Below are 22,342 nucleotides of genomic sequence, written 5' to 3'. Positions count from 1 at the left end.
TTCGAAGCAATGACGCATCTCAAAGCACGGCACGGTTCCGTCCATTAATCCAGGAATAGTCACTTGAGAGTGAGAGGGCAGCATGACGGAGCTTTCTGTAATTTCAATAATGTTATGTTAGCTGGATGACTCTTTTTGTCGACCACGTCAAGCTATGCATTATTCATCTTATTAGCATAAATCAAAGAGTTGTAAGGGTACTAGTTGCGTCTGAGGAGGAGTATTTGCAGTCGTATGTGGTCGTGGTATGATCCAGTGCGGTACGGTGCGTGACGACATCCTTTCTATGATATATGCTGTGACGAACAATGTGTGTATTAATGGACAGCACTGTTGCTAAAGAGAAGCAGAGGTAGAGAGTGATAATGGGGTTCGTTCCGATGGAAGATATGCTATTTAGATCTAGAGGAAGAGCTCTGCAAATAACCAGTATAAAGCAGATGAGAGACACAGCTCCCCTTGCAAAGCATTGAAATATGCCCAAAGGAAGTATTTCAACGCCGAAATTATTCAAATAACCCCGGGTTGTTCAGCCATGTAGTAGCTGTCTTTGCCGCGATCGACTGTTCATAGTCTTGGATTTGCTCGTTAGCCTTCTGTTTGGCGTGCTCGGCATCAGCGGGAATTTGAGCAGCCCATTCCCGTAGCGCATCGAGCTCCCCTTGGAAATGTAGGACCACATCTTTCCATATAGAGGCCTCTTTCTCCTTGGCGAACCCTGTTTTATCGCCCAAGTTGCCTAATTGGCCTTTGTCTGCCTCGATCGCCTTCTTGACCTTTTCGTAGAGTGCTGCCTTCTGCTCGTATCCGCGAAGGCGATCTTGTACTATCTTAACAGTGTAGGCATCGGCGTCCTTAGATTTTTCTTCCAACCATTTCCCAGCGCCCCTCACTCTGCATTGCGCTGACCTAAGCTTTTCCTTGGCCTGACGGTATTCCAGGGCGACTACTTTGCGCTCCTCCTCCAGGAGATCTTCGTTGTTTTTGCAAAAAGACCTTTCTGCCTTCCAAAGCACCATCCGGAACACCCACTCTTCGTCCTTGTTCTTCGCTGCAGCATGTGACATTTGCAACCTTGCGATTCTGCGACCACTCTCTTCCACTGATATCATACACCTTTTCAATTGTAGTAATATTTGGTTTTTGTCCTTTCGGACACTGGCAAGACCTAAAGCCCTTAGTTGATCCACCTGAAATGCATCGCCATCGAAGTTGTCCGGCCATCCGTGCATTTGATACAGCCCTTTCACATCCAGTCTTCCAGCGTCCCACTCATACTCAATGCAGCTATCTTCGCCTCCACCTGGTAGCACCTCGAGTTCGCGATACCATCGGGCGATATCCCGCAATACATCTCCCGCAGGTCGGCTAGGAAGGTGCTCAAAGTTATTCCCGTTCTCGCTCTCGGGCGTTTGGTTCGGCACATCATATAGCGCCGGGTCGCGGCTGCAATCGTACACAGGATCAGGGATCCAGATGCGGTGCTTCCGTGCATCATATATGATAACACTTGTGTGCTCTCCCATCTGCGATAATGCCGTCATCCATGGACGCATGTATGGTCCGTCTCCGTTCTCAACATCCTCTTCCGAGTGCCCGTGGCATAACGGACCACGGCCGTCTTCAACGCAGGTTTCGCCACGAAAGTCAATGAAACCGCCATCAAAAAAGTTCGTGTTTGTGATCTTTGAGTCCACATAGGGGAGGATGCTATAGAGGTAGATGATAGCCGGGTCCAGCCCATGTTTCTCGTACACCGGGCGCATTTTGGAGATGTCGTGAGGCCCAGTTTGAATCGTCTTAGGATCAAGGTACCGCATCTGTGCAAGAGTCTGGTAAATCTCCAGCATCAATTGTGCAACTTCATGTAGCTGGGCCTTCTGGGCGTTCGATATTCCGGTCATGGCGGGCTTCTTTGTAAGGGCTCGAAAGGCTGATGGGGTGATCCTAAGTGTGATTGTCGAATGAAGATTGGCAAAGTGAACTGGTTTGATCTGAATTCTAAGGAGCGTGTGATGATAGTTCCTATGGGTAATTTCTGTTACTTATAGCTCGGGGAAAGCATCATCGCTGGAGCTCTTGGCCAATTGTGGGTTGGAGCCTGCATTCCTTGTGTCGTTGCTGCCTCGCCGCTGCCTGGACCCTTGCTTCGGCATGGTGGTGCCTGAACTGAAGATACTAGCATCATCTAAACTAGACTTGTTGAACAGCCTTCATCTTCAAGTTTGCATTGCAGCTCATTCTGCAATGTGCTTCAAGTTCGGGACCGCCGGGAAAGTCGCACGATTTTCGATAGGAGATCTCCGCGGCAATCAAAGGGCTTTGTTACCTTTTCGCAGCATATCATGTTGCTTGCTTTGCTAGCTCATAAATCAAAGTGAAATTGGAGGGGTGGACCTCGAAGGGCCAATGTTGCAGCAAATGATCGGCGATGCTTGCTCGGTGCAGCATTGATAACAATAAGCGCCGCCGCTGCGTAAGCCGGGTTTTCCTTGGGCTCTCGGGCGACGATATCCAATAACTTCAAGGCGGATAGCCACATCTGACAAGTCAGTCATTTTCTCGTATCAATCCGAGCCGTGACCCCGCTATGCTTACTCTCGACTGACTCGAGCGTCGATTGATCCAGATGGATTAAAATATAAATGGGTGCTGCTAACCGGCTCTTCTGCTCTCACCTCATGACAACCCATATGCAAGTCCATCATCATGAAAAGAGACACCTCATCTTTGTCCGACATCCAGCCAGTGTACGACTATACCGTCGTTGGAGGAGGAACTTCCGGGTTGGTGGTGGCCAGCCGATTGACAGAAGACCCCGCAGTCAGCGTTCTGGTGTTGGAAGCTGGAAGCGATCGTGTCGACGATCCGCGTATCGCAGCTCCAGGCCTCTCGGCCAGTACCTGGTTTGACCCTGAATTTGATTGGAGTCTTATCAGCGAACCTCAGGTAGGCATGCAAGCCCTTGCAATACATGGTCTCTCACATTAATGTGGAATAGGAAGGTCTTAATGGCCGACGCCTTGCTCAGTCCCGCGGTCGAACACTGGGAGGTTCCTCGGCTATCAACATGGGCATGGCAATCTATCCTAGCCGTAGCGATATCGACTCATGGGAGCATCTGGGAAACTCAGGCTGGAACTGGAAGTCTCTGTCCACATACATGCGAAAATCGCAGACTTTCATACCGCCGTCGGATGAGATTCGTGACCAGCTATCGCTTAGCTATATCGACCCGGATGTTCAAGGGACCGATGGACCCATACATATTTCGTTTGGTGATGGGCCTTTCCCGGCATACACGGCCGCCTGGCCCCGGACATTTGAGGCTTTGAATCATCGACTGACAGGGGACCCAATGTCTGGTCTGGCTAAGGGTGCCTTTTGCAATCCGGCTACTATCCACGGGACCTCACGGGCTCGTAGTCATGCGGGCGTCGCCTATTATACTCCCGAAATAGCGCAACGCTCGAATCTCCGAGTTATCACCGAAGCATTTGTAGAGAAGGTTCTGCTAAACAAGACAGCCTGTATCGATGACGGCCAAGCTATCGCGACCGGTATCCAGTTTCGAGGAAACGATGGAATTCAACGCACGGTGGCCGCGAGAGCAGAAGTTATCCTCGCAGCTGGCACAATCAAGACACCGCATCTGCTAGAGCTCTCAGGCATCGGTGATGCAAAGCTTCTGCAAAAACATGGTATCGACATCATCATCGACAATCCCAATGTAGGCGAGAACCTGCAAGAACATGGCCTCGTCCCATTTACCTGGGAGGCTGCCGATGGTCAAATAACCGGGGAAGCTTTACGGGATCCTGAGGTAGCCAAAGCCGCCATGGAAGCATGGCAATCTTCGGGAGCTGGACCATTAGGCTCCCATCCACTAGGTTCTGCTTTCATGACTCTCCCGGAACAGGAAAATGGCGAGCTATCCGGACTCATAGAAAAGCACCTGAAAGAGGAAGGTTCCGCCAGACAGACGGCGCAGTACCGTATTCTTCGCCGATTTCTCGAAGATGACGACGAGCCAACATGCCAGTATACGCTAGCACCATTCCAGATGACGCCTGACAAAGGCTCCGATCCTAGGGGCACCTTTAGCATGTCAGAGCCCGGAAACTACATTAGCATAGTGGCAGTCTTGAACCGGCCATTTTCCCGAGGCTCAGTACACTTGGCTTCGTCGGACCCAACGGTGCTGCCGACTTTCGACCCTCGTATGCTGTCACATCCACTCGACCTGGAGATCCAAGCGCGTCATGTAATGTGGCTCGAGACGCTGGCAGCCACAGAGCCCATGGCATCGCTGCTGAAGCCGAATGGCCGTCGACTGCATTATCCGACGCGTGTGACGAGCTTAGAAACAGCGCGTGAGCTCACGCGGGACCGCATAATATGTCATTATCATGTTTCAGGAACAGCAGCTATGATGCCGCGAGAGATTGGGGGTGTGGTTGATGATCGGTTGAGGGTGTATGGCTGTAGAAACCTGCGCGTGGTCGACGCCAGTGTGATCCCGTTGATTCCTCGCGGTAACATCCAGACGACAGTGTATGCTGTAGCGGAAAAGGCTGCTGATATTATCAAGGAGGATATATTGGCTTCACTGTGAAGGGGAATGGTTCTTGGTTTGCTGGATATCTTGATTTAGACTTACTGTGGGGTGAAAGACATAGTCATTTGGCTGATATCGCCCCTTCGTTGATGCTTCAAGTGGAGGAATATCATAAAAGTCAAACATATTACGTATCTTTGAATGGATGTAGTCGTTGGTCGTGATAAATCAAAACATGCTTCCTGTTGTCAGTTGTGATGGCTTTCCTGCGGGAAGACCAGGGAAGGGAAGGAGTCTTGGAAGCAGTAGCTAGAAGGTACGCCTTCTATCACCTGATCTACACTACGAAGAGATATATCCTCTACAGACTCTTATAGTTGTACGCCTCTGGCTCTCCTTTGTCTTATGTATTGCATATTTGATATTTTGGTTACTAACTAGGCCGGTCCAAGCAAGCTCAACCCTCAAGACGCGAACAGTCAATATCTAAGTAGCAGATACAATTTGTTTCGTCATAATATGCAATTTGATATTCAACTAATCACAAGTATAATACAAACACATGAAAAGTATCGATCATAACTCATGACTCGTATCCTGCAAACAATCCCACGAAGCGATACCCGAACCGATTTATAAAGGAACAATACGATAGAAATACATGCTGAGAATTATAACATCATATACTCAGTCTGCCATACCCTCCACTGTCGACAATGATCCGTATCGACTATCAGAAAGCGACCTCACACATGTCCTAGAGCCTTCGGTCAGTGCCATCACATATACAAATGTAAGAAGATTCAATCACATACTTCCCAACGGCTTCGCCCTCTTCGTAATTGACTTCACCTGATCCTGCTTCATTTTCGCAGCGCGTGCTCTACCATTCATGATTAGCATGTCTGACCAAAAGAAACAGACAATGAGCAAGGAAGCAACTTACTCCATCTTCGCTTCCTCGTCCAACCTTCTCACATGTTCCCTAGCCTCACGTACGGCCCGTTTCGATGCCATCAGTGCCCGATCAGCCTCCCGCTCTGCAGCTTCTGCGCGAGAAACCTGTTCTTTGGCGGCAAGAATGGATGGGTCTTCGTTCGTTCGGCTATGGCCGAACAGGGAGTGATTGTGGTGGCGGGAGGAGGAAGGAGAAGTGGATGACGATGAGTAGTGGGAGGGGGAGCCGGAGGAGCGGCGGGAGCGACGGTGAGAATGGGAGGATGTGGTGTTGGGATCGTCGATACTGCTCCGGTCGGAGCTGGAGTGGGAGGAGGAGTGAAAGAGGGGCATGTTGGTGATCTTGTAGCTTGGTGATAGAGTATAGTGGAGCGAGTGAGGCGAGTGTCTGCGTTAGTGGATATTGGAGATGAGATTGTAGACGGTCGGGATCGTGGTAGTTGTGATGTATATAGCTTTCCTTTCGTCTACACAATACTAGTAATTAAGGGCATACGTAAGTGGCGATAAATGCGAGACGGTGAAGAAAGCTCATTTAATTAGTTGATGATCATAGGTTGGTTGCGGCAGCATGAGATGTCTTGTTGATGGTTGGAGGAATCCTATAATGCCCACGTGGTTAATGTTTACCCCAGGAATAAGAGGATAGATTGGACCCATGGTAGAAGGATGACGATATTCTGGGCGACATAAACAATGCGAGTGGATGTGTGTTTCCGCGATGATGTCAAAGGGACCGTTGTGCCGTCCCGATAATGAAGCTGCGGAGGATCATTGGTCGCAGATCTGCGGTGACATCAGATCCGGCGGACGTGGCATCGCAAATATGCGCCAGCAAGGGGTGGTGTTGTTAACAGCAATAGGTCATGCCAATCAGTCAGTGGCTGAAAAGGAAGCTTTTTCAATGTTGCACTACCTCATAGCTGAAGGTAGCTGCAGAATGGGAACGAGCTTACCGGGGTATAAGGGTAGTGGCTGCTTAGCATATGCTTATGTCTGGACTTCCTCACATCCCCAACAACTAGTAGAATATCCTATGGAGAATAGTGCGTGTGTTTGAGCTAGTTGCCTGTGTCTGTCTTTTCTCTTAGGATTCTCCTGGTCCAGGGCACTGTTGTTGTTACTTCTTAGGTTGCAGTGTCTTCCATACTATCATCTTTTCGAGCAGACAGCAGCAAATACTGCACATAATCAACTAATTAGAAGGCTTTCTGGGTTTCCCTCAGTATTATCGACCCAGCTGTCCCCCGAATATCACGCGCTGTGATGATAGTGATGATACTGTCTGACCGAGGTATATAGCTTTCGCGATGCTCGGTCAGAAGATGATGATCCAGGATGTCTGCCGGTACTCTTTGAGGCCTAGTTTCTCAGGCCTGTGGTCAAAGCTCATGGCATCATGCATTCATGATCAAACTAACCTGAAACGAGATCGCATCTACTTCTCTACTGTATTGGAAGGTGTGGAGTGTCCGCTAAGTGGGTAAATCTTCAACTAAATCAACATCACCAAGGAAAGCACATATAATCTTAACTAATGCAATCTGAAATTGGACTCTCGCACGAAATATTGGTTAAGAGGGTTATCTACCTCAGTATGGTTTCATGATCTAATAACACTGCTGAAAGAAAAATGAATAAACAAAAATAATTAAATAAATAAAAGAGAGAGAAAAAAACCTCACAATGACGCCCAACCACATCTAATTCTGATGCAGCCATGATCAGTCGACACACCACCCTCTACCCTCTACCCTCAAGATGAATGTTTTCATACACCCAAATACCTTCCTCCAGACATCCCAATAACTACCCCCCATCAACATCTGCGACATTACACTCCATTTCCAAAATCAAAATGCTCAACTTCAAACCCACTCCTCACAAAGTCGTCCATCCCAATCGAACAATAACAACATCCTCCTCAATAATCAAACTCATCCTCTTATGTCTCCTCATCTTCACCCTCCTCACACCGTGTCTAGCAGACCGCAGCGACACCAAAATAGCCAACGCCACCGTGACCTACGACCGGGACACACCAGATGAGAACCTCACCATGATCTGGGACTGGGATATGGCCGAGACTGTGAGGGTTTCTGCGGGGCATAGTAGGGTTCTTTCGAAGCCTCTGGGAAGGAAAGGGATTATTGTTCTGGGTGCTGGGGTTGTTGGGGCTTTTTTGGGTTGGTGAGGTTTGGATACAGGTCATATGAACCTGAGTGTATTGCTGGACTTGTGTATTTGTTTCGAGTACTATTTAGTTTACAATGGTTGGAGTAGCTAAGTATGTTCGTGTCTCGAAGCTGGTGCATAGTTATCTATGTACTGATAGATAGACCTGAATTCCTCAAGATATGATGAAGGCCTTTCTCTCTAACATCTATTTATTACCACTACCCTCATTGTCATTCAAGCAGTAAAGTCCATCCTAATAAAGATTGATAGACAGACTATTATTACATTGCCCGTGCAAAGCAGCCACATGATAAAATGAACATATCACTTATGATGGTCAGTTGTTGTACAGAAATATATTTCCCTCGGGTGCCCACCCCACCCTACACGAACGCCCAGCCCACCAACACTCTAACGGCCCCAAACAACCCCTCCATTCTACCATGGCAAGGCTTAAAGAAATACCCAAATGATGACCCCTGAAAATGCAATGCAATGCACTGCAATGCAGCTGGGCATGAGCTTCGCTTCCTCTGCCCCTTCTCTCACATCAGCAAAAAGCAAATGCCAAGACATGGTGGGTCTAAACTCCGCCGTCGCAGCAATACTAGCGCAGCAGAGTTTGGGTCGGGCGATATCCGCTCAATACCCACCCACACGATCCAAAGCAGAGATTTTTTTCCTTTACACCAGCAAAAATTCAAAAAGATGACCGACGCAGGACTCGAACCTGCAATCTCTTGATCCGTAGTCAAGCGCCTTACCATTGGGCCAGCCGGCCTTGTTGAATACCAGTGGTAGTAAAAGGGTTTATATTTCGGGCGGACACATGAATTCATCTAACTAGTATTCATATGGACAAAATCACAAAGGGTATGTATGCTATGCTGCATTGGATATCATGAACGTGGAAACAGAGACAGAAGGAAAGGGCTGTAATGTACAGGTGGACGTGAGGTATATATAGAGATGAAGGAAAGAAAGAAGAAAGAAAGAAAGATCATGGGAATGATTGGCGCGACTCAGGTTCTTGATCGCTGTAGGGTTCGAGAAGGGCTTCCTTCTCAGAGATAGGCTCGCCGTCTTCGATGTTGATGATGGGAATGTTCTGCTGCTGCTGCCGGCGGCTAGCGGCGCACAGGTAGATCGAGATGATGAGACGACCCAGCAGGAATCCAACAATGCAGGCCACTCCACCAGCCATGATTCCCATCAGGGCGGGGAGGATGACCGGACGGGCGATCTTCATGATGCTCTGTTCACGTCCGGTCCAGAAGAAGTGGCCGCTCTGGCTGGAGGGGTAGTACTTGTTGGAAGGACGACGGTGGTGGGGGTGGGCGTCTGAAGATCCAGCCATCTTGTGAGGGTGCTCGTGGGCGTGTTCATGTTCATGCTCGTGTTCGTGCTTCGGGTGCTCCGGCTTGACGCAGTTCTTGACGGCTTCCTTTGCATGGTTGTAGTATGTTTCGAGCTGTTCCTTCCAGGCCTTCATCTGCCAGACACGGTTTCCGTGACCATAATCGCGGCTACCGTTCGGGTCGATCATCGCCAGTTGCAGACCACCCTGGGCGTCTCTGATTAGACTGATCGCAATGCTGTTCTGCGTGGCAGCTTGACCGTGCTGGTCGAAGAGACGGAGCTTGAGGTAGTAGATATCGCCCAGACCAGCGCCGGGACGAGCAGGCAGTGGCCGTACATCCAACGAGTAGGAGACCTGAACTGGCTGAACGAATGACTCCCACTTGCGATCTGCTGTGAACTGCATCGGGACGGTAGCGGGGAAGATGGGTTGTTGGTTGGCTCGAAGGGTGCCATTCTGGGTGGAGAAATCGATGGTCTATCCGAGATGATTAGTATGGGATGATGGTCGACTGCATTGCGATACGTGACTACGTACCAATTGTGAACCAGAGTCGAATGATTCCGTGCAAGTCGACTCCGAGAAAGCGCAGGGGATAGCAGGAAGGTTGATTTGATGAGAACCAGCGGTAGAATGCAGCTGAGGTGCAGGCAGAGCTGCGGCGGCCGCAGTAGTGATGCACAAAGCACCAGTTGCGGATAGAAGGCGAAACAACATGGTGGTGTGTATGTAGTGTAGATGGGGATGGATGTCGAAAGAGTGACAGGCTGTCAGGGATGAACTGAACAGTGGTAAAGATTGACGGAGACGCGCGGGAAAAAGCTTATAGAAGTACTTTTTCTTTGTTATTGGCAAAAGCAAGTAAGGAGAGACTGAGGAACTAATGCAGAACGAAGAGCGACCGGGCAAAGCATATAAAAGCGCATCAAATCAGTCCACAATGACAACATCCAGCGCTAACGGAGGGGCCGAAAAGTGATTGGGTCAGTGCAACTCGGTCCAAAGAAAGAGGATGAAGCTAAGCTAAGGCTGAGCGACCCTGATTCACCGAGGGAAATGCAGGTAAAATGGCAGATGATGGGCTGCTCCGCCCGTTCTGATTGATCGCGCGGATCATCTCTTCCTCGCGACGGAAGCGACGCCAGTCCAACACAGCCTCGTCGCAGTCCCGTCAGTTGGTTTCATGGTTGCCCTTTTTGGGGGCCAGGCACACACCCTTTCGCTTCCTTCACCTCTTTCATTCCTTTCTTTCAATCCTTCTTTACTGTAAAAACGCCAAAACGCCAAACCGCCCCCAAGATATAACTATCAAACTAACCCCCATCAGCCACGCTGATGCAAAATGCAACGATCCGTCTTATTCGAATCATCCAGAAAAGCGACCGATCTTCATCCTCACATCAAAGCACCCTCGGATCATGGAACGACGGCGCTCAAAACACCGCCCTCCGCCCCAATTGGTTAGCTAATTAAGACTATTAGCACATGCTCTGTCTATCTACAAAGTAGTCTAGCGGCTATCGAGATACTACAAAACTCAACTCTGCCACTTCCAGTGGTGGCCATCTATCTATTCCTGGCCCAACTGTCTTGGATTTAGCGTGAGACAGTCCCAGTCCCAGTCCGTCAGGGTCCACTTTGCACGCGATGAACCCCTCAACTTTCAAACTACAACTCGCCGACAGGACAAATCTACCCAATGGCAAAAGCCTCACTGGCCCCCACGGGCCATTGAGGCATAAACCGACCAGCCAATGCAGTCCTACCCATGGGAAGCTTAGCAACGAGGTTATCGAACTAGCTGGCTGGATGGCTGGCTGGCAGTAAGACACGGGTTGCCTGCTCTGCCCCTGGGCAAATTACTACTCTTTTTTAACCTTTTATTACTAACTACCCCTGACACTTTACCAATGGCACTCACTCTCCACGACGGGTTGTTCCGACCGTGGAGATGCAGCACAAAGATTGGAATAGTGGAAGAAATTTTCTTTCCTGCCGATCATGTGAACAAATTTACAATTTGGATAGGATAGAAGAATACCTTCGGACATGACTCTCTCCGCCCCTTTGTCTTGCCGAATGCGCCCCCGAAGATCCCCCGATGTGTTCTGGTTTTTCTCTTCTCTTAGTTATGCCCGACGACGCTTTTCTGAATAATCGCGAGTCTGCCTACGGAGTAGTGCCTACCGACGGACTCCGCGGCGACCGCCTTACTACTTACTAGGTTAGGCAGCCATGGTTATCTCCGATCGCAATTGGTCGTCTCGGCATAGTTGAGGAACTTCGGGATACTAAGTAAGTAGTAGGCACCAAACATAGACTTTTTCTTTTCTTCGGCTTCACCTTCCGTACGGTGTCGCTATCTACAGTAGTCACCGTTGCTGTGCCTCATTTAGATACTGTGTAGTGGGCCTAGCGACAGGCACGTATCGAGTCAAGCTCTTCGAGTCTGTGGCATCTGCTCCGACCAAGCATTCTAGCGCTAGCGCTAGCGGAGAAATTGCTGCTATTTTTACTAGCATTTATCGCTGTCATTTTATGGTCTGAGAATTCTGCCATGTCTCACTGCAATAAGACTATTTGCCGAACGACTCAATGGTCTCCGGGTCCTGAATTTTGAGAGATTCCAATGCGGCTCAAGGCCGTGTTGATCATGGGCAGAGTAGCAGATTGCCGTTGCATTCGATATCCAACTCAATTATAAGCACTAATTAAACCGTACTGATTCTGCAGGGCCCAGACTAACCAGCAGGAAAAATGAAATGGGGCGATAGTGTGGAAAAGGCATACAGCCTCTTCATCCAGTAATGTTCCACCAGAATCGGCACCGGTCCGAGTCCACAGTATCGGAGGTGATCGCAATATCTTGCAGTCCCAGATTCATCACGCGCCCATCTTTCGAGTACTCCTCCCACTCGATGGCAATATTCTCGGCCGAAGTGGGAAATCCTTGATTCAAAAACGTAATGATATAATCCTGCATGGTCAGCGCGAGACTTGCGTTGAATAGCCCCAGTTCCGTATCCGGCTGGGAATGGTCCCAGAAGTTGAATGCCACATCTTGGGCATGCACACCCGGTGGCACGCTGAATACCGACGCGTATGAGGTATCGAATACATTATCGAGGTAGAGGTTCTTGCATTGAAAGAATGCATCGCTCATGAAGACCGATGTCCGCTCTAGCGGACTGTCATATCCCAATGTCTCCGAGGATAAGGATGAAGCGTTGTAGACCGGGGGATACCAATATTGGACAATTTGATCCACGGTTTCGGGCGATAGACCTGGAATATAAGTTTGGATGAGGGATTGGAAGGCAGAGCTGTTCATGCCGGCTGGCGGAGTGAAAGTCAGCCCTTCATTGATTGTGTGGCTTGTCATCACGCGGATGTTCTTCCATTTGAAATCTGGATCCAGTAAGATCCTGCTTGGAAGATCTGTGATAAAGCTGTTATCAATGACCGGCCCATAAGTATATGTTCCATACACAGGTGTAGTAGCTATCTGGTAGGCATTAGCAGTAATCAGCTGATTCGATGGAAGTTGACGTGCCTCTTCGAGAGAGGTCACGTTCAATAATTCCAGGAAGTGTTGTAAAGTCGACTTCTGTAGTTCAACTGATTGCATATACCACCCTGGGCTCTGAATTATTGCCTGCTGAAAAGGCAGCTCCTTCTCCACCCCCTTAGATGCTGCCAACTGATGGACGATAGAACCACCTCCAGCAGACTCACCCATGACAGTCACTCGCCTAGGATCACCACCAAATAAATGAATATACTCCTTCACCCACTCCAATGCTAAGCGTTGATCATAAAGCCCAGCATTTCCCAAGCCCTCGCCATCAGACAGCCACCCAAATGCTCCCAGCTTCGTAGGTTAGCCTCACGGTCTCATCAAACCTAAACGTAAATCGACAAATGAGTTGGGTCAGCTTTACTCACCCGATAATTCACTGCAACATACACAAAATCCTTTCCAATCTCCGAACCCCTCTCCAAAAGTCCCGTAGGCAGTACCTCTGTCTTATCACCAGTAACAAAGCCTCCTCCATCAAACCAAACCAGCACTGGCGCAGCCTCTGACCCTTCAAAAACGCTTTTGGGCACAACCACATCCAAGAAAAGGCAATCTTCCGTGATTCTTGCATCCTCGGGCGGCCAGACAATTGGATAATCACTTATATCATCAGACCCATTAAACGGCGTGCCTGTCAAAATGCTTTCAATAAACGGGATCAAGATTTCTGTTGACCATATAGGTTCGCCTTGGGGACACACGCGTCCAACGGCGCCATTCTGAATTTCGGTTCTGTTCGTTGATGGAGGCAGCGGTGGGCGAAAGCGCTGGGTAGATACAGGTGGTGCGGCGAAGCGAATGTTACTGAAGTTATAGGCTTGGGTGGATTGCTAGGACAAATCAATCAGTTTATTATATAGGCTAGTAGTTTGGTACAGGTAGGTACTTACATCGAGAGAAAATGCCTGGTGTAGCTCATATCCCAGATCTACGATGGGTAAGGATTTGGAGTGAGCGTATGATGAGATAGAGGACAGAAGACTGAGGGGAAGTATGTAGCCTTTCTTGCGGAGATGCATAGTAAGCAATTACACCGCAAGATGGTGATTATGTGCGGCAAACAGTATGGCTTGTGAGTGTGTGTGTGATATCTGTGTGTGTGATATCAACTGTCAATAACTGTCAAATATGATAGTAATCTGCTTATATTTGGAACCGACCGACGGGGGAGTCATTGAAAGTGTGTGCTGGCCAACTCTCAAAAGAGTATTAATCGGAAGATAATCGAGACGGTGTAGTTATAGTTCAATAGTTTATGCCGACGTCGCATCATCGCAACTCAATAAAAGTGACAATGATCACTTGCGTCCCGAGAACTGTTGTAACGTTCCTCTCCCGGATCAACCAAGTATCAAATTATTTGTAGATCCAGATTTGAAGCGCAGGAAAGATTTCATGGTAGTGGGATGTTTTCAGCCACTCCATGCAACATCCGCAACCAACCAACCTTCCGAACCCGGAATGTGACACACCGACCGAGTAGTAGGTTCCTTCCGCATATTAAATCCGCCAGCCACGCCACAAAAAATGACAATCTATCATGATTAGCAATTCCATTCAATGCTACTATAATACCATACTACTATGCTCACATATTCCAATCACACTTCGAGTCGAACCCAATTCACGAATCATCCACCTCCCTGATCCCCACCCCGAACATCCCATTCGACTCCACCGCACTCTCGTCCTTCAATTTCTCCGCGGTCTCTACGCCTCCAGCAGGCACCTTGTATTCAAATCTCTTCCCTGGCGCGGGTGTCCTCCCGTCCGGTAGTTGGTACGGAAAAGGCAACCACTGTGGCAGGAGACCCAACTGAACGAGAACAGTCGCTTGATCCCATGCGATGTGCTCGTGGTAGAGTCGGTCGCCGCGGATGTTGACGACCGATGTGAAGGGGATGCGAAGTGGTTTGTGGGTTGGGGGAATGCCGGGGATCCTGTCATATCCTTGTCAGCTACTACTCACATGTTCTGACTAATATGTGGAAGCTTGTTAAGAGGTGAAGCATACAACCAATCTACCTCCTTATCATGCGTAAAGGAGAAAATAAACTCATCCACAACGCGATCAATACCCACAGTCCGACTTATCAGCTCTAGAGCGGTGTCGTCGGGGTTGTTGAAGATGAAGTGGTGGAGGTAAAAGTTGCTTAGTTTGGTGCGGCCAATGCCGCCGGTCATCTGTGTTGGTCATTAGTATGAGATAAATGAAGGGGCGAGCAAGTGGCTTACGGTCGGGATATGGTTCACATATGGTTCTTGAACCATTGTGGCCATGGTCTTTTCGACAGATCGAACATCGAATTCGTAGTATGTGTGTTCGGCCCAGATTTTCTCCAGGTCGAAGTATGGCCCGTTCAGGTGACTCTTGAGGAAGGTGAGGGAACGGGTATGCGCTACACTGGCAGTGGAGTATTTGAAGTCGGGGTGACCAGGGATGATGAAGCCTGGGGAGACAACGTCGGGGTAGACGTAGTTGGTACCATTGGTAGTGGATGCTTCGGAACCCGGGATGTGTGTGAGTGTTGGAGTATTGGATGAAGCGTCCCAAATGCTGTGGTATACTATGGCTGCAAACTTATTTGTGCCACTGATGTGGGCCAGCAGTGAGTGGATGAATGTTGGGGCGTAATCGGATTGGGAGCCGTAAACTAAGGTCACGTTAGTGTGTGTAACGGATAACTTCGAACTGGGGGAGTATAGACCTAATATGCCAAATTTTTCCTTGTCATTGCATTCAGGCAGGGCGATTAAGCCGGCAATTGCGCTGTCAACTCTGACCGACAGTAAAGAAGCGTTTGCGCTGGAATCCAAGTCGAAAGTGATCTGCGCGACTGCATAGCTTTCCTCGGTCCACTTCTGCAGCGGCTCTGGGTCTAGACTGGTATTTTTGCTTTGGCATTCTGCAACATTGGCTGATCTTATCAAAACCAGGCCTGGACCCTGTCCGCATCGTGAAAGAGGGGGTTGAAGGACGATGTTGTCTCCCAGGTTGACGCGCGGGGCGGACGGGAGGGATGTGGAGTTGGAGGCCATTATAGATGAGGGAATTCTGGTACTACACGCAATAGTTCAGGATCAGAAAGTATGTTGCAGGAAATAAATCAACCTGGCGGAAATTTCAGGGTTCAAGCTTGGCTATCGGCACGGCGGAACACGCCCCGCAGTCTGCGGGGTTAGATCCGAGATTCTGCTGCGGCACTTATCGTCGGTTGTCTATCGCGATAGTATTCATATCTTATTACAATCCGGGTATCGGCTTTGATCCTGTGCTGAAAGTAGAAGGAAGGTAAAGATACCATTTACTTTGGTGGTTATGCATGAATCAAGTATAGGGAATAGTTTCATCATTGAAGACTGGGGTACGATTGTTCTTCCTCTGCTTCTCCTGACGACGGCATGTTCTACGAACAATCGGCATGATTCCACAACTACAAACTGAACCATTGGTTAAAAACATTGTCAGGATCATACTTTCCTTTGATGGCTTTCAGACGATCGACGTTGTCGCCATACACCACCGAGAGATCTTCATCGACGGCGAAGTTGATGTACCTATATCAAACCAAACAAAGTTAGTTTTGCAAAGATATCTAAACAGGGCACATACACAGCTGGTGAGTCCAAACCGTCAGTCGACCTCCATAGATCACGCATCTTAGAAGCCCACTTTCTCGCGTCCGAATCTAGGCGGTCGTCCATGTACCACGCTATAGCCATCGCGTTGAAATTCACTTTGGTTCTCCAGGCGTAAGCTGACGAATCTTGACCAAAAAAGCGCGCCTTTTCGTGCGGATACGCCTCCAATAGGACAATGCTTTGACCGGTGCCACCCAGGGAAACGAAAGAAACATACTCCTCCCAAACCTCTTTCCAAGTGCTGCTGACCATCCTGCCGAGTCCGGCAGAGTATGGGATTCTGAACCCACTCTTTGAACAGGCCATGCTGGATGCATCAACCCAGTGAGCGTACTCAGTTGCCATTGTGGTGTCGTTAGTCGGACCTAGGTCGAAGAAACATGAGAATGCAGCCCGTCCTTTTTCTTCGGTACCGTAGTAATATAGCATGAGAGCAACCATAGGCGTATGATCCGGTTCACCACTGGTCATAAAATACATGAAAACGCTCATTTCCGGTTCTAAAGTGATTCTGTCGATTGTATCAACCAAAACTTCCAATTTGTCGGCAGAGAAGACAAGTTGCCCCGTCCAGACGGCTTGGCCAGAGGCTGAAACAGGGTATGATTTTATCTTTGCGGACGTGACAATGCCAAAATTGGGACCAGCACCGCGAAGAGCCCAAAAGAGATCTATGTCTTTGGGTGTGATTGTATGCAGACAACCGTCAGCCATGGCCAGATTCAGAGATAGTACGTTATCTATCCCGAAGCCAACCAAACCCATCAGGCTACCATATCCGCCTCCAAGAAGAGCCCCCAGAGCCCCAATACAGTTGCAATTGTTAGTCTGAACTAAAGCGTTATTCTTTACTGAAGCCTCGAGCACCTGCGCGACAGAAGCGCCACCTCCAACAATCACTTCTCTTCTGTTCTTACTGAAGGTAACCTCATCAAGCTGCTTGAGATTGATGAGCAACCCATCCTCATCCAGGTGGAGTGTTTGTGACCACCCATGTCCACCATTCTGGGCTAGAAATGATATATTGTTCGAGGTGCAATATGAAACCTGTTGTAGGATTCAACATTAGCCGTGGCAATTCTTGTTATGCATTCAAAACAAGCAAACGACCTACGATTGCGGCCACATCCTGCTCAGTAGCCGGTGTTACCACAACGCTTGGGGTAGGTGCGCTGGACTTGATCCAGCGCTCATACTTAATTGCGTCCCAGGCAGATATCACAGCTGATTTTGATAGCTGAGGCCCCAGTTCCTCGCAAACCTCTGCTAGATATAAGGCCCAGGGATGATATCCGACAATGGATAGAAGAAGGGCAAGAGTGAATGGAATTCTCATGATTGATGACTTTGTCGTCTTATACAGGTAGCTGAAGAGCATCTGGCTATTCTAATTGACACGAAAAAGCCTCTAATCGTTGCTGGTGAAGTACCACTGGGGAAGAAAAGCGGCGTTTGCATATCCGAGCAAACGTCATTATTGCCATCCCCGAACAGAACCATTTTGCACCCCGCTCAGATATCCTTCCATTGGCACGTAGATGTATCTAAGTGTTGGTCCCTTTTATCCGTAGTAATCGCGATGCTAGCCATGGAAAAGTCATGCCAAAGGGAAAAGGGCATACATAACGCGTTGGGCCTAGAACAGACACAAGTAGTGTCACATATATCTCAGCGCCGGATAGTAGCGAGAGATTAAAAAGTATGGTGTGTCATTCGCCAGGCTAGATCCTTTCAGACATAGAAACTAGCCTTCAGTTGTGGCAGGTCGCACTAGGAGTAGCCAAGATATACTTGGTAGGCTGCAGAGATGATATCAGAGAGATATTGCGAGGACTTGCTATTTATGCCCCGAGTTTGCCATTATATTGAGGCTGAAAGTTATGAGAGTATTTACTACTGCAATTGGGTGTACTTCAACAGATCTGACATTAACATTGGATATATTAGTTCCTCCTGGGGAATTGACCGAATGGCAGCCTGCGATGGCGGAAAGAACCGGCAGGAACCCCACAGTCACGTGCTAGATAGCTACGATCACGTGGATCTTCCGGCGATCTCATTGTTTTCCGACAACAAACCGAAAACTACAGAGCTTCTCCTCAATCGCATTGCAAGAGGTACTCCAGTTGTGGTTTGGATATTGGGAATTAGTACTCTCTCGGTGCCCTTATTTGATTACCGCATTTGCTCTACCAATTGAGTACGATACACCTTAAACTATTTGCAGGTCCTAGCTTGATCCTTGCCCATCGCAACGTTTTCGCGACAGCCCAAACGGAGCAAAATGAACGTCGAGTTCCAAGGCACCCTCTCCAACCTGGAGAACAAACTAAATGTGCTCATAAATAGCCTGACAACATCGCCAACAGCTGCAGGCGCTCCCGCCGCCGCGATCGGTTTATTGGACGCAGACGACTCGTTGACCTCCGCCGTCGAGACTCTCCGACAACATCAGCAGAACTACGCCAAGATCTTACGGCTCCGTGAAGAGGCTCAGGAACTGGAAGAGAAAGTCAAGAGCATTGTACGTGAGGTGATGGCCTATGAGAAGGAGATCACAACGACCTGTGGAGACGAGTCCGACAGTGACCTGGACTCGGAGGACGATTACTCGGACTATGACTCGGATGAAAATATGGAGGGCGAAAAGCCTAAGTCTACAGGGTTACGGGGAATTAAAGAGGTGGACTACAAGTTACTTCTCGACTTTGCGCGGCGGATTAGCAAATACAACCACCAAGCGGCCGCCGATGCTGCAGCGACTGCGGAGGCCAAATCACGAGAGAGAATCCAAGAGAAGGGACCAGACACAGAAATGACGGGGACAAATGGCAATCAGGATACGGAGACAGCGGAGCCGGTCGCATCTGTCACCAAAGACGCGACTAGTTGGCTTGACGAATCGGCAAAGATGACTCGCCAGGCTTATATGCTACCGTATCCAATGGAAGATCGCATTCGATTGGGACTTATGGCACAAATACAACTCGCTGCTGCCGAGGGTCGCCCAGGTTTTGAACCAGAGAAGGAAGTTGAACGTTTGATACGCGAGGCTGAGGGTGTAGGGATCGCTGATGCGATGCCGCAGGTCGACATCGGCGAAGAAGCGCGTCATGCAGATGAGGCCGCAAAAGCTGCAGCGCATGCCGGATCTGCGGCAACAAGCGGATCTGGGATGGGAGCGGCACCAATGCCGAAGCCCAAGGCTACATTGGACCTGGATCTGTACGACCCGGATGAAGACGATGAATGATGCGATAGTATTTACTGTACAGATAATGCAATACTCGAGACGACCAGCCAACAGCAGGCCTGTTGCTTCTGGACCTTCAAACAAGAAGAATAAACCTGGCTCAAAATTCACATCTTATGCACTGACGACTTTGCTGTCCATTTCCTGAAACGCTTCCCATAGAAGTAAAAGGGAATCGCGAACAGACACCACAGGACGGCAAGTGACATATTCAACATGATTGGTTTTACGAAGCCGCTCTTTTCTACCCACGGTGTAATGAACTCACTAAAACCATAACCCCAGACGTTTTTGTTGACTGTGATGGAGACGAATATCGAGCCAGCAACCGGCTTATAGCTGTCCACTGCGTAGGTGCTAGTGATAGCTGGGATGGCAGCAACCTGGATACCCGCCGCAGTGTACCCTATTATAACAATAGCCTGATGTGCAATTGTCATTAGCGCACAGGCCTCGCGACCAAGGAAGGACATGCAAACTCACCCTCCAGTCCCATTGATATTGATAGCCAAATGCCACCACAAAATTTCCTATGATGGATACGATCACATACGGTATGATCGCGGGCAATCTCATTTCTGGCTCTCGGACGCCCCGATTCCTTTTGGTGGCTCTCATGGAAATCCAGTCCGAGAGAGGTCCATTAGTCGCCAGTCCAATGAATGCCCCGATCCAAATTGCAAAGTTAAAGAAGCCGATGGTTTGGCTGGAGAAGTTGTATGGAGGCTTGGAGAAGGCCTCGCTCTGGGTGAGGTTTAGGGTCAGAAAGACACTCGCCGACCAGGAAACATTGAAGGCAGCAAATTCAACGATGGGGAAACAGAGAAGCTTCCACGGAACCCAGAAGCTGATCAGCAGGTTCTTTAGATTGTGGCCTTCCAGCTGCCACAGTTTGAACTGCTGCTTCGATGGATAGCCTCTGCCAAGCCATGGATCTGTATCGCCTCTCTCTATCGGAGCATTCTCCTGATGTGCCGCTGCGGCCAGTTTCTCAGGTTCTGATCCGGTATCGGATGAGTTCGACACCTCTTGTGCATGGGTATCTTCACCGGGGTAGACTCGGTGCCATTTGGTCTCTGGAAAGAGAAAAACGACGAGAATGAGCACCAGCCCCAGTAGCGCGACGTTGAACCAGAAAAAGCTACGCCAGCCAACATGCTGGGCCATTGGACCGGCAATTATAGGTCCGACCTATACGACTAGTCAGCCAGGGAGCTTGACAGCTTACTTCGTATCTTACCATGAGCGAGCCAAAATAGAACGTGAAATAGAGTGTGTTGAAGGAACCTCTTTCGTGCAGAAATATGGTGTCTGCAATGATCTCCGGTTGAGATGTCTACCGCTGTCTGTCAGTCTAACTCATGCTTCGGCTTTGGGACACCAACCTCGGCAGGACCGGCTCCGAATCCATTAAGGACGCAAGCTCCCATGTAACTACCATAGGATGTTGCCATGGCTCTCCAGATATTGCTGGCTAAACAGATGAGAGTGGAGAATATTAGGACTGGTCTCCGACCATAGGCGCTCTGTATAGGAATCCTTCTTATCGTCAGCACCTTCGACGTTTGCAAAGATGGTCCAGGGCTTACCAGAAGAAGTTACTGAACCCCAACACAAGGATACACACGCCGGTGAACTTGACTACGGCGGCATAGTCCGTGTCGAAAGCCTCCATCAACTGAGGAAACATTGGTGCTAAGGCCAAAGGTCCTAGACCCTGACTGAAGGAAACCGCAGTGGACAAGCAGATAACAGTTATCTTCCACGTTTTGCTCCAGTTCTGAGGCTTTCGATTAGCGTTAAAGATCTTATATTGCTCCGACTGCAGTACCACTCACCAAAGGATCATGTGGGCTTTGCGACGGCTGCGGGACGAGAACACGATCTGATCGCGACGACGCTTTCACGAAGTGGTGCGACCCAACATCTGCCATGATCTCTGTCCCTGGATAGATCTCAGTATTGAGCTCCCGCTCAATCCTGGAGATTATTAGCAGCGATCAGTTCCTCAAGGGATTCCACATACTGATGGAGAGCCTACGCACCATCCTTGTTAGTATTTCGCATTTCAACCCATGATCAAAGACCACTTACCGCTTCATCATAATTTATCTCCATATCGAGAATCAAAACAATAAATTCTTCCACTTCAGATGAGCGAGCTCTAAAAAAGCCCTACAACACCCGCAAAATCCCACAACTATCACCCCTTTATCTACCCAAATCCCTTGCATTACCACCTACGCCAACACTCAGACCCTTCCCGCCCAACGCGGAATTCCCCCGGACCCCAACACCCCCATAGCCGACCCAAGGAACCCCAGACAGGCGATACGACCCCAGAGCGGGGGTTTCCGAAAGGGAAACCCAGGATGAAACTAGCTGCTGTAGCCGATCTTCTAAGCATGGGTCCTTCATTGGTTCTTATAGCGACTGCTTGTCTGTCACGGAGATGTCTGTGCTGGGAGGAGACCCACTTCCCCGGATTTCGTTCCTTTCTCCACTTTCATTGCCGTTCGAGTTGGCGGGAATATGCCGCTGTGGGGTCTCATGGTTGGATGGGACTACGTCAATGGATGGCTTCTAGGTTTGGTCTCTTGTGTGGTCATTGACTTTGTACAAAGCACTATGTGCGTCGTTATGCATGGCTAGGAACAGGGAATTGATGGGTTCAGGGAGATGTGAGACAGGTTTTGTGTCGGTTTTTCTGGTTTTCTTCTGTTGGATGGTACAACCATAACAATACTATTATATGACTGGCTGTACCTTTCATCCAATCATATACTTACTTTATCTTCAAAGTTAGTGATTCAG

The 22,342-nt window shown here is 49.0% G+C and overlaps 10 protein-coding genes and 1 non-coding gene across 11 annotated transcripts; 3 read left to right on the top strand and 8 right to left on the bottom strand.

Moving 5' to 3' along the window:
- Window positions 1-506: 506 nt before the first annotated feature.
- AtWU_08455 (uncharacterized protein) lies at window positions 507-1,904 on the bottom strand (the record flags this gene model as incomplete). Its single annotated transcript, XM_035503563.1, has 1 exon — window positions 507-1,904. The coding sequence occupies one exon, from the start codon at window positions 1,902-1,904 to the stop codon at window positions 507-509; it is 1,398 nt and encodes a 465-aa protein (XP_035359456.1).
- An 805-nt stretch (window positions 1,905-2,709) lies between these two features.
- Window positions 2,710-4,615, top strand: AtWU_08454 (GMC family oxidoreductase; the record flags this gene model as incomplete). The annotated part of the gene is made up of 2 exons (XM_035503562.1): window positions 2,710-2,949; window positions 3,002-4,615. The coding sequence occupies 2 exons, from the start codon at window positions 2,710-2,712 to the stop codon at window positions 4,613-4,615; spliced, it is 1,854 nt and encodes a 617-aa protein (XP_035359455.1).
- Window positions 4,616-5,304: 689 nt separating this feature from the next.
- AtWU_08453 (uncharacterized protein) lies at window positions 5,305-5,848 on the bottom strand (the record flags this gene model as incomplete). Its single annotated transcript, XM_035503561.1, has 3 exons — window positions 5,305-5,315; window positions 5,374-5,441; window positions 5,505-5,848. 3 exons carry the CDS (start codon window positions 5,846-5,848, stop codon window positions 5,305-5,307), a joined length of 423 nt encoding a protein of 140 aa, XP_035359454.1.
- A 1,525-nt stretch (window positions 5,849-7,373) lies between these two features.
- Window positions 7,374-7,709, top strand: AtWU_08452 (uncharacterized protein; the record flags this gene model as incomplete). Its single annotated transcript, XM_035503560.1, has 1 exon — window positions 7,374-7,709. The coding sequence occupies one exon, from the start codon at window positions 7,374-7,376 to the stop codon at window positions 7,707-7,709; it is 336 nt and encodes a 111-aa protein (XP_035359453.1).
- Window positions 7,710-8,402: 693 nt separating this feature from the next.
- AtWU_t223 lies at window positions 8,403-8,474 on the bottom strand. The gene has a single exon. It is a non-coding gene; the product is annotated as a tRNA-Arg (tRNA).
- Window positions 8,475-8,693: 219 nt separating this feature from the next.
- AtWU_08451 (similar to An08g08280) lies at window positions 8,694-9,770 on the bottom strand (the record flags this gene model as incomplete). The annotated part of the gene is made up of 2 exons (XM_035503559.1): window positions 8,694-9,530; window positions 9,591-9,770. The coding sequence occupies 2 exons, from the start codon at window positions 9,768-9,770 to the stop codon at window positions 8,694-8,696; spliced, it is 1,017 nt and encodes a 338-aa protein (XP_035359452.1).
- A 2,080-nt stretch (window positions 9,771-11,850) lies between these two features.
- AtWU_08450 (carboxylesterase family protein) lies at window positions 11,851-13,652 on the bottom strand (the record flags this gene model as incomplete). Its single annotated transcript, XM_035503558.1, has 3 exons — window positions 11,851-12,924; window positions 12,999-13,463; window positions 13,524-13,652. 3 exons carry the CDS (start codon window positions 13,650-13,652, stop codon window positions 11,851-11,853), a joined length of 1,668 nt encoding a protein of 555 aa, XP_035359451.1.
- Window positions 13,653-14,257: 605 nt separating this feature from the next.
- AtWU_08449 (uncharacterized protein) lies at window positions 14,258-15,672 on the bottom strand (the record flags this gene model as incomplete). Its single annotated transcript, XM_035503557.1, has 4 exons — window positions 14,258-14,573; window positions 14,648-14,817; window positions 14,869-15,287; window positions 15,342-15,672. The coding sequence occupies 4 exons, from the start codon at window positions 15,670-15,672 to the stop codon at window positions 14,258-14,260; spliced, it is 1,236 nt and encodes a 411-aa protein (XP_035359450.1).
- Window positions 15,673-16,067: 395 nt separating this feature from the next.
- AtWU_08448 (FAD-binding oxidoreductase) lies at window positions 16,068-17,611 on the bottom strand (the record flags this gene model as incomplete). Its single annotated transcript, XM_035503556.1, has 3 exons — window positions 16,068-16,191; window positions 16,247-17,322; window positions 17,390-17,611. 3 exons carry the CDS (start codon window positions 17,609-17,611, stop codon window positions 16,068-16,070), a joined length of 1,422 nt encoding a protein of 473 aa, XP_035359449.1.
- Window positions 17,612-18,559: 948 nt separating this feature from the next.
- Window positions 18,560-19,528, top strand: AtWU_08447 (uncharacterized protein; the record flags this gene model as incomplete). The annotated part of the gene is made up of 1 exon (XM_035503555.1): window positions 18,560-19,528. The coding sequence occupies one exon, from the start codon at window positions 18,560-18,562 to the stop codon at window positions 19,526-19,528; it is 969 nt and encodes a 322-aa protein (XP_035359448.1).
- Window positions 19,529-19,635: 107 nt separating this feature from the next.
- AtWU_08446 (putative MFS transporter) lies at window positions 19,636-21,646 on the bottom strand (the record flags this gene model as incomplete). Its single annotated transcript, XM_035503554.1, has 8 exons — window positions 19,636-19,950; window positions 20,012-20,719; window positions 20,769-20,864; window positions 20,914-21,067; window positions 21,118-21,308; window positions 21,367-21,508; window positions 21,555-21,565; window positions 21,623-21,646. The coding sequence occupies 8 exons, from the start codon at window positions 21,644-21,646 to the stop codon at window positions 19,636-19,638; spliced, it is 1,641 nt and encodes a 546-aa protein (XP_035359447.1).
- Window positions 21,647-22,342: the final 696 nt, after the last annotated feature.

The sequence above is a fragment of the Aspergillus tubingensis genome, assembly GCF_013340325.1.
Source record: "Aspergillus tubingensis WU-2223L DNA, scaffold_9, whole genome shotgun sequence".
Classification (NCBI taxonomy): Eukaryota; Fungi; Ascomycota; class Eurotiomycetes; order Eurotiales; family Aspergillaceae; genus Aspergillus; species Aspergillus tubingensis.
This window is presented reverse-complemented; position numbering and strand designations above follow the sequence as displayed.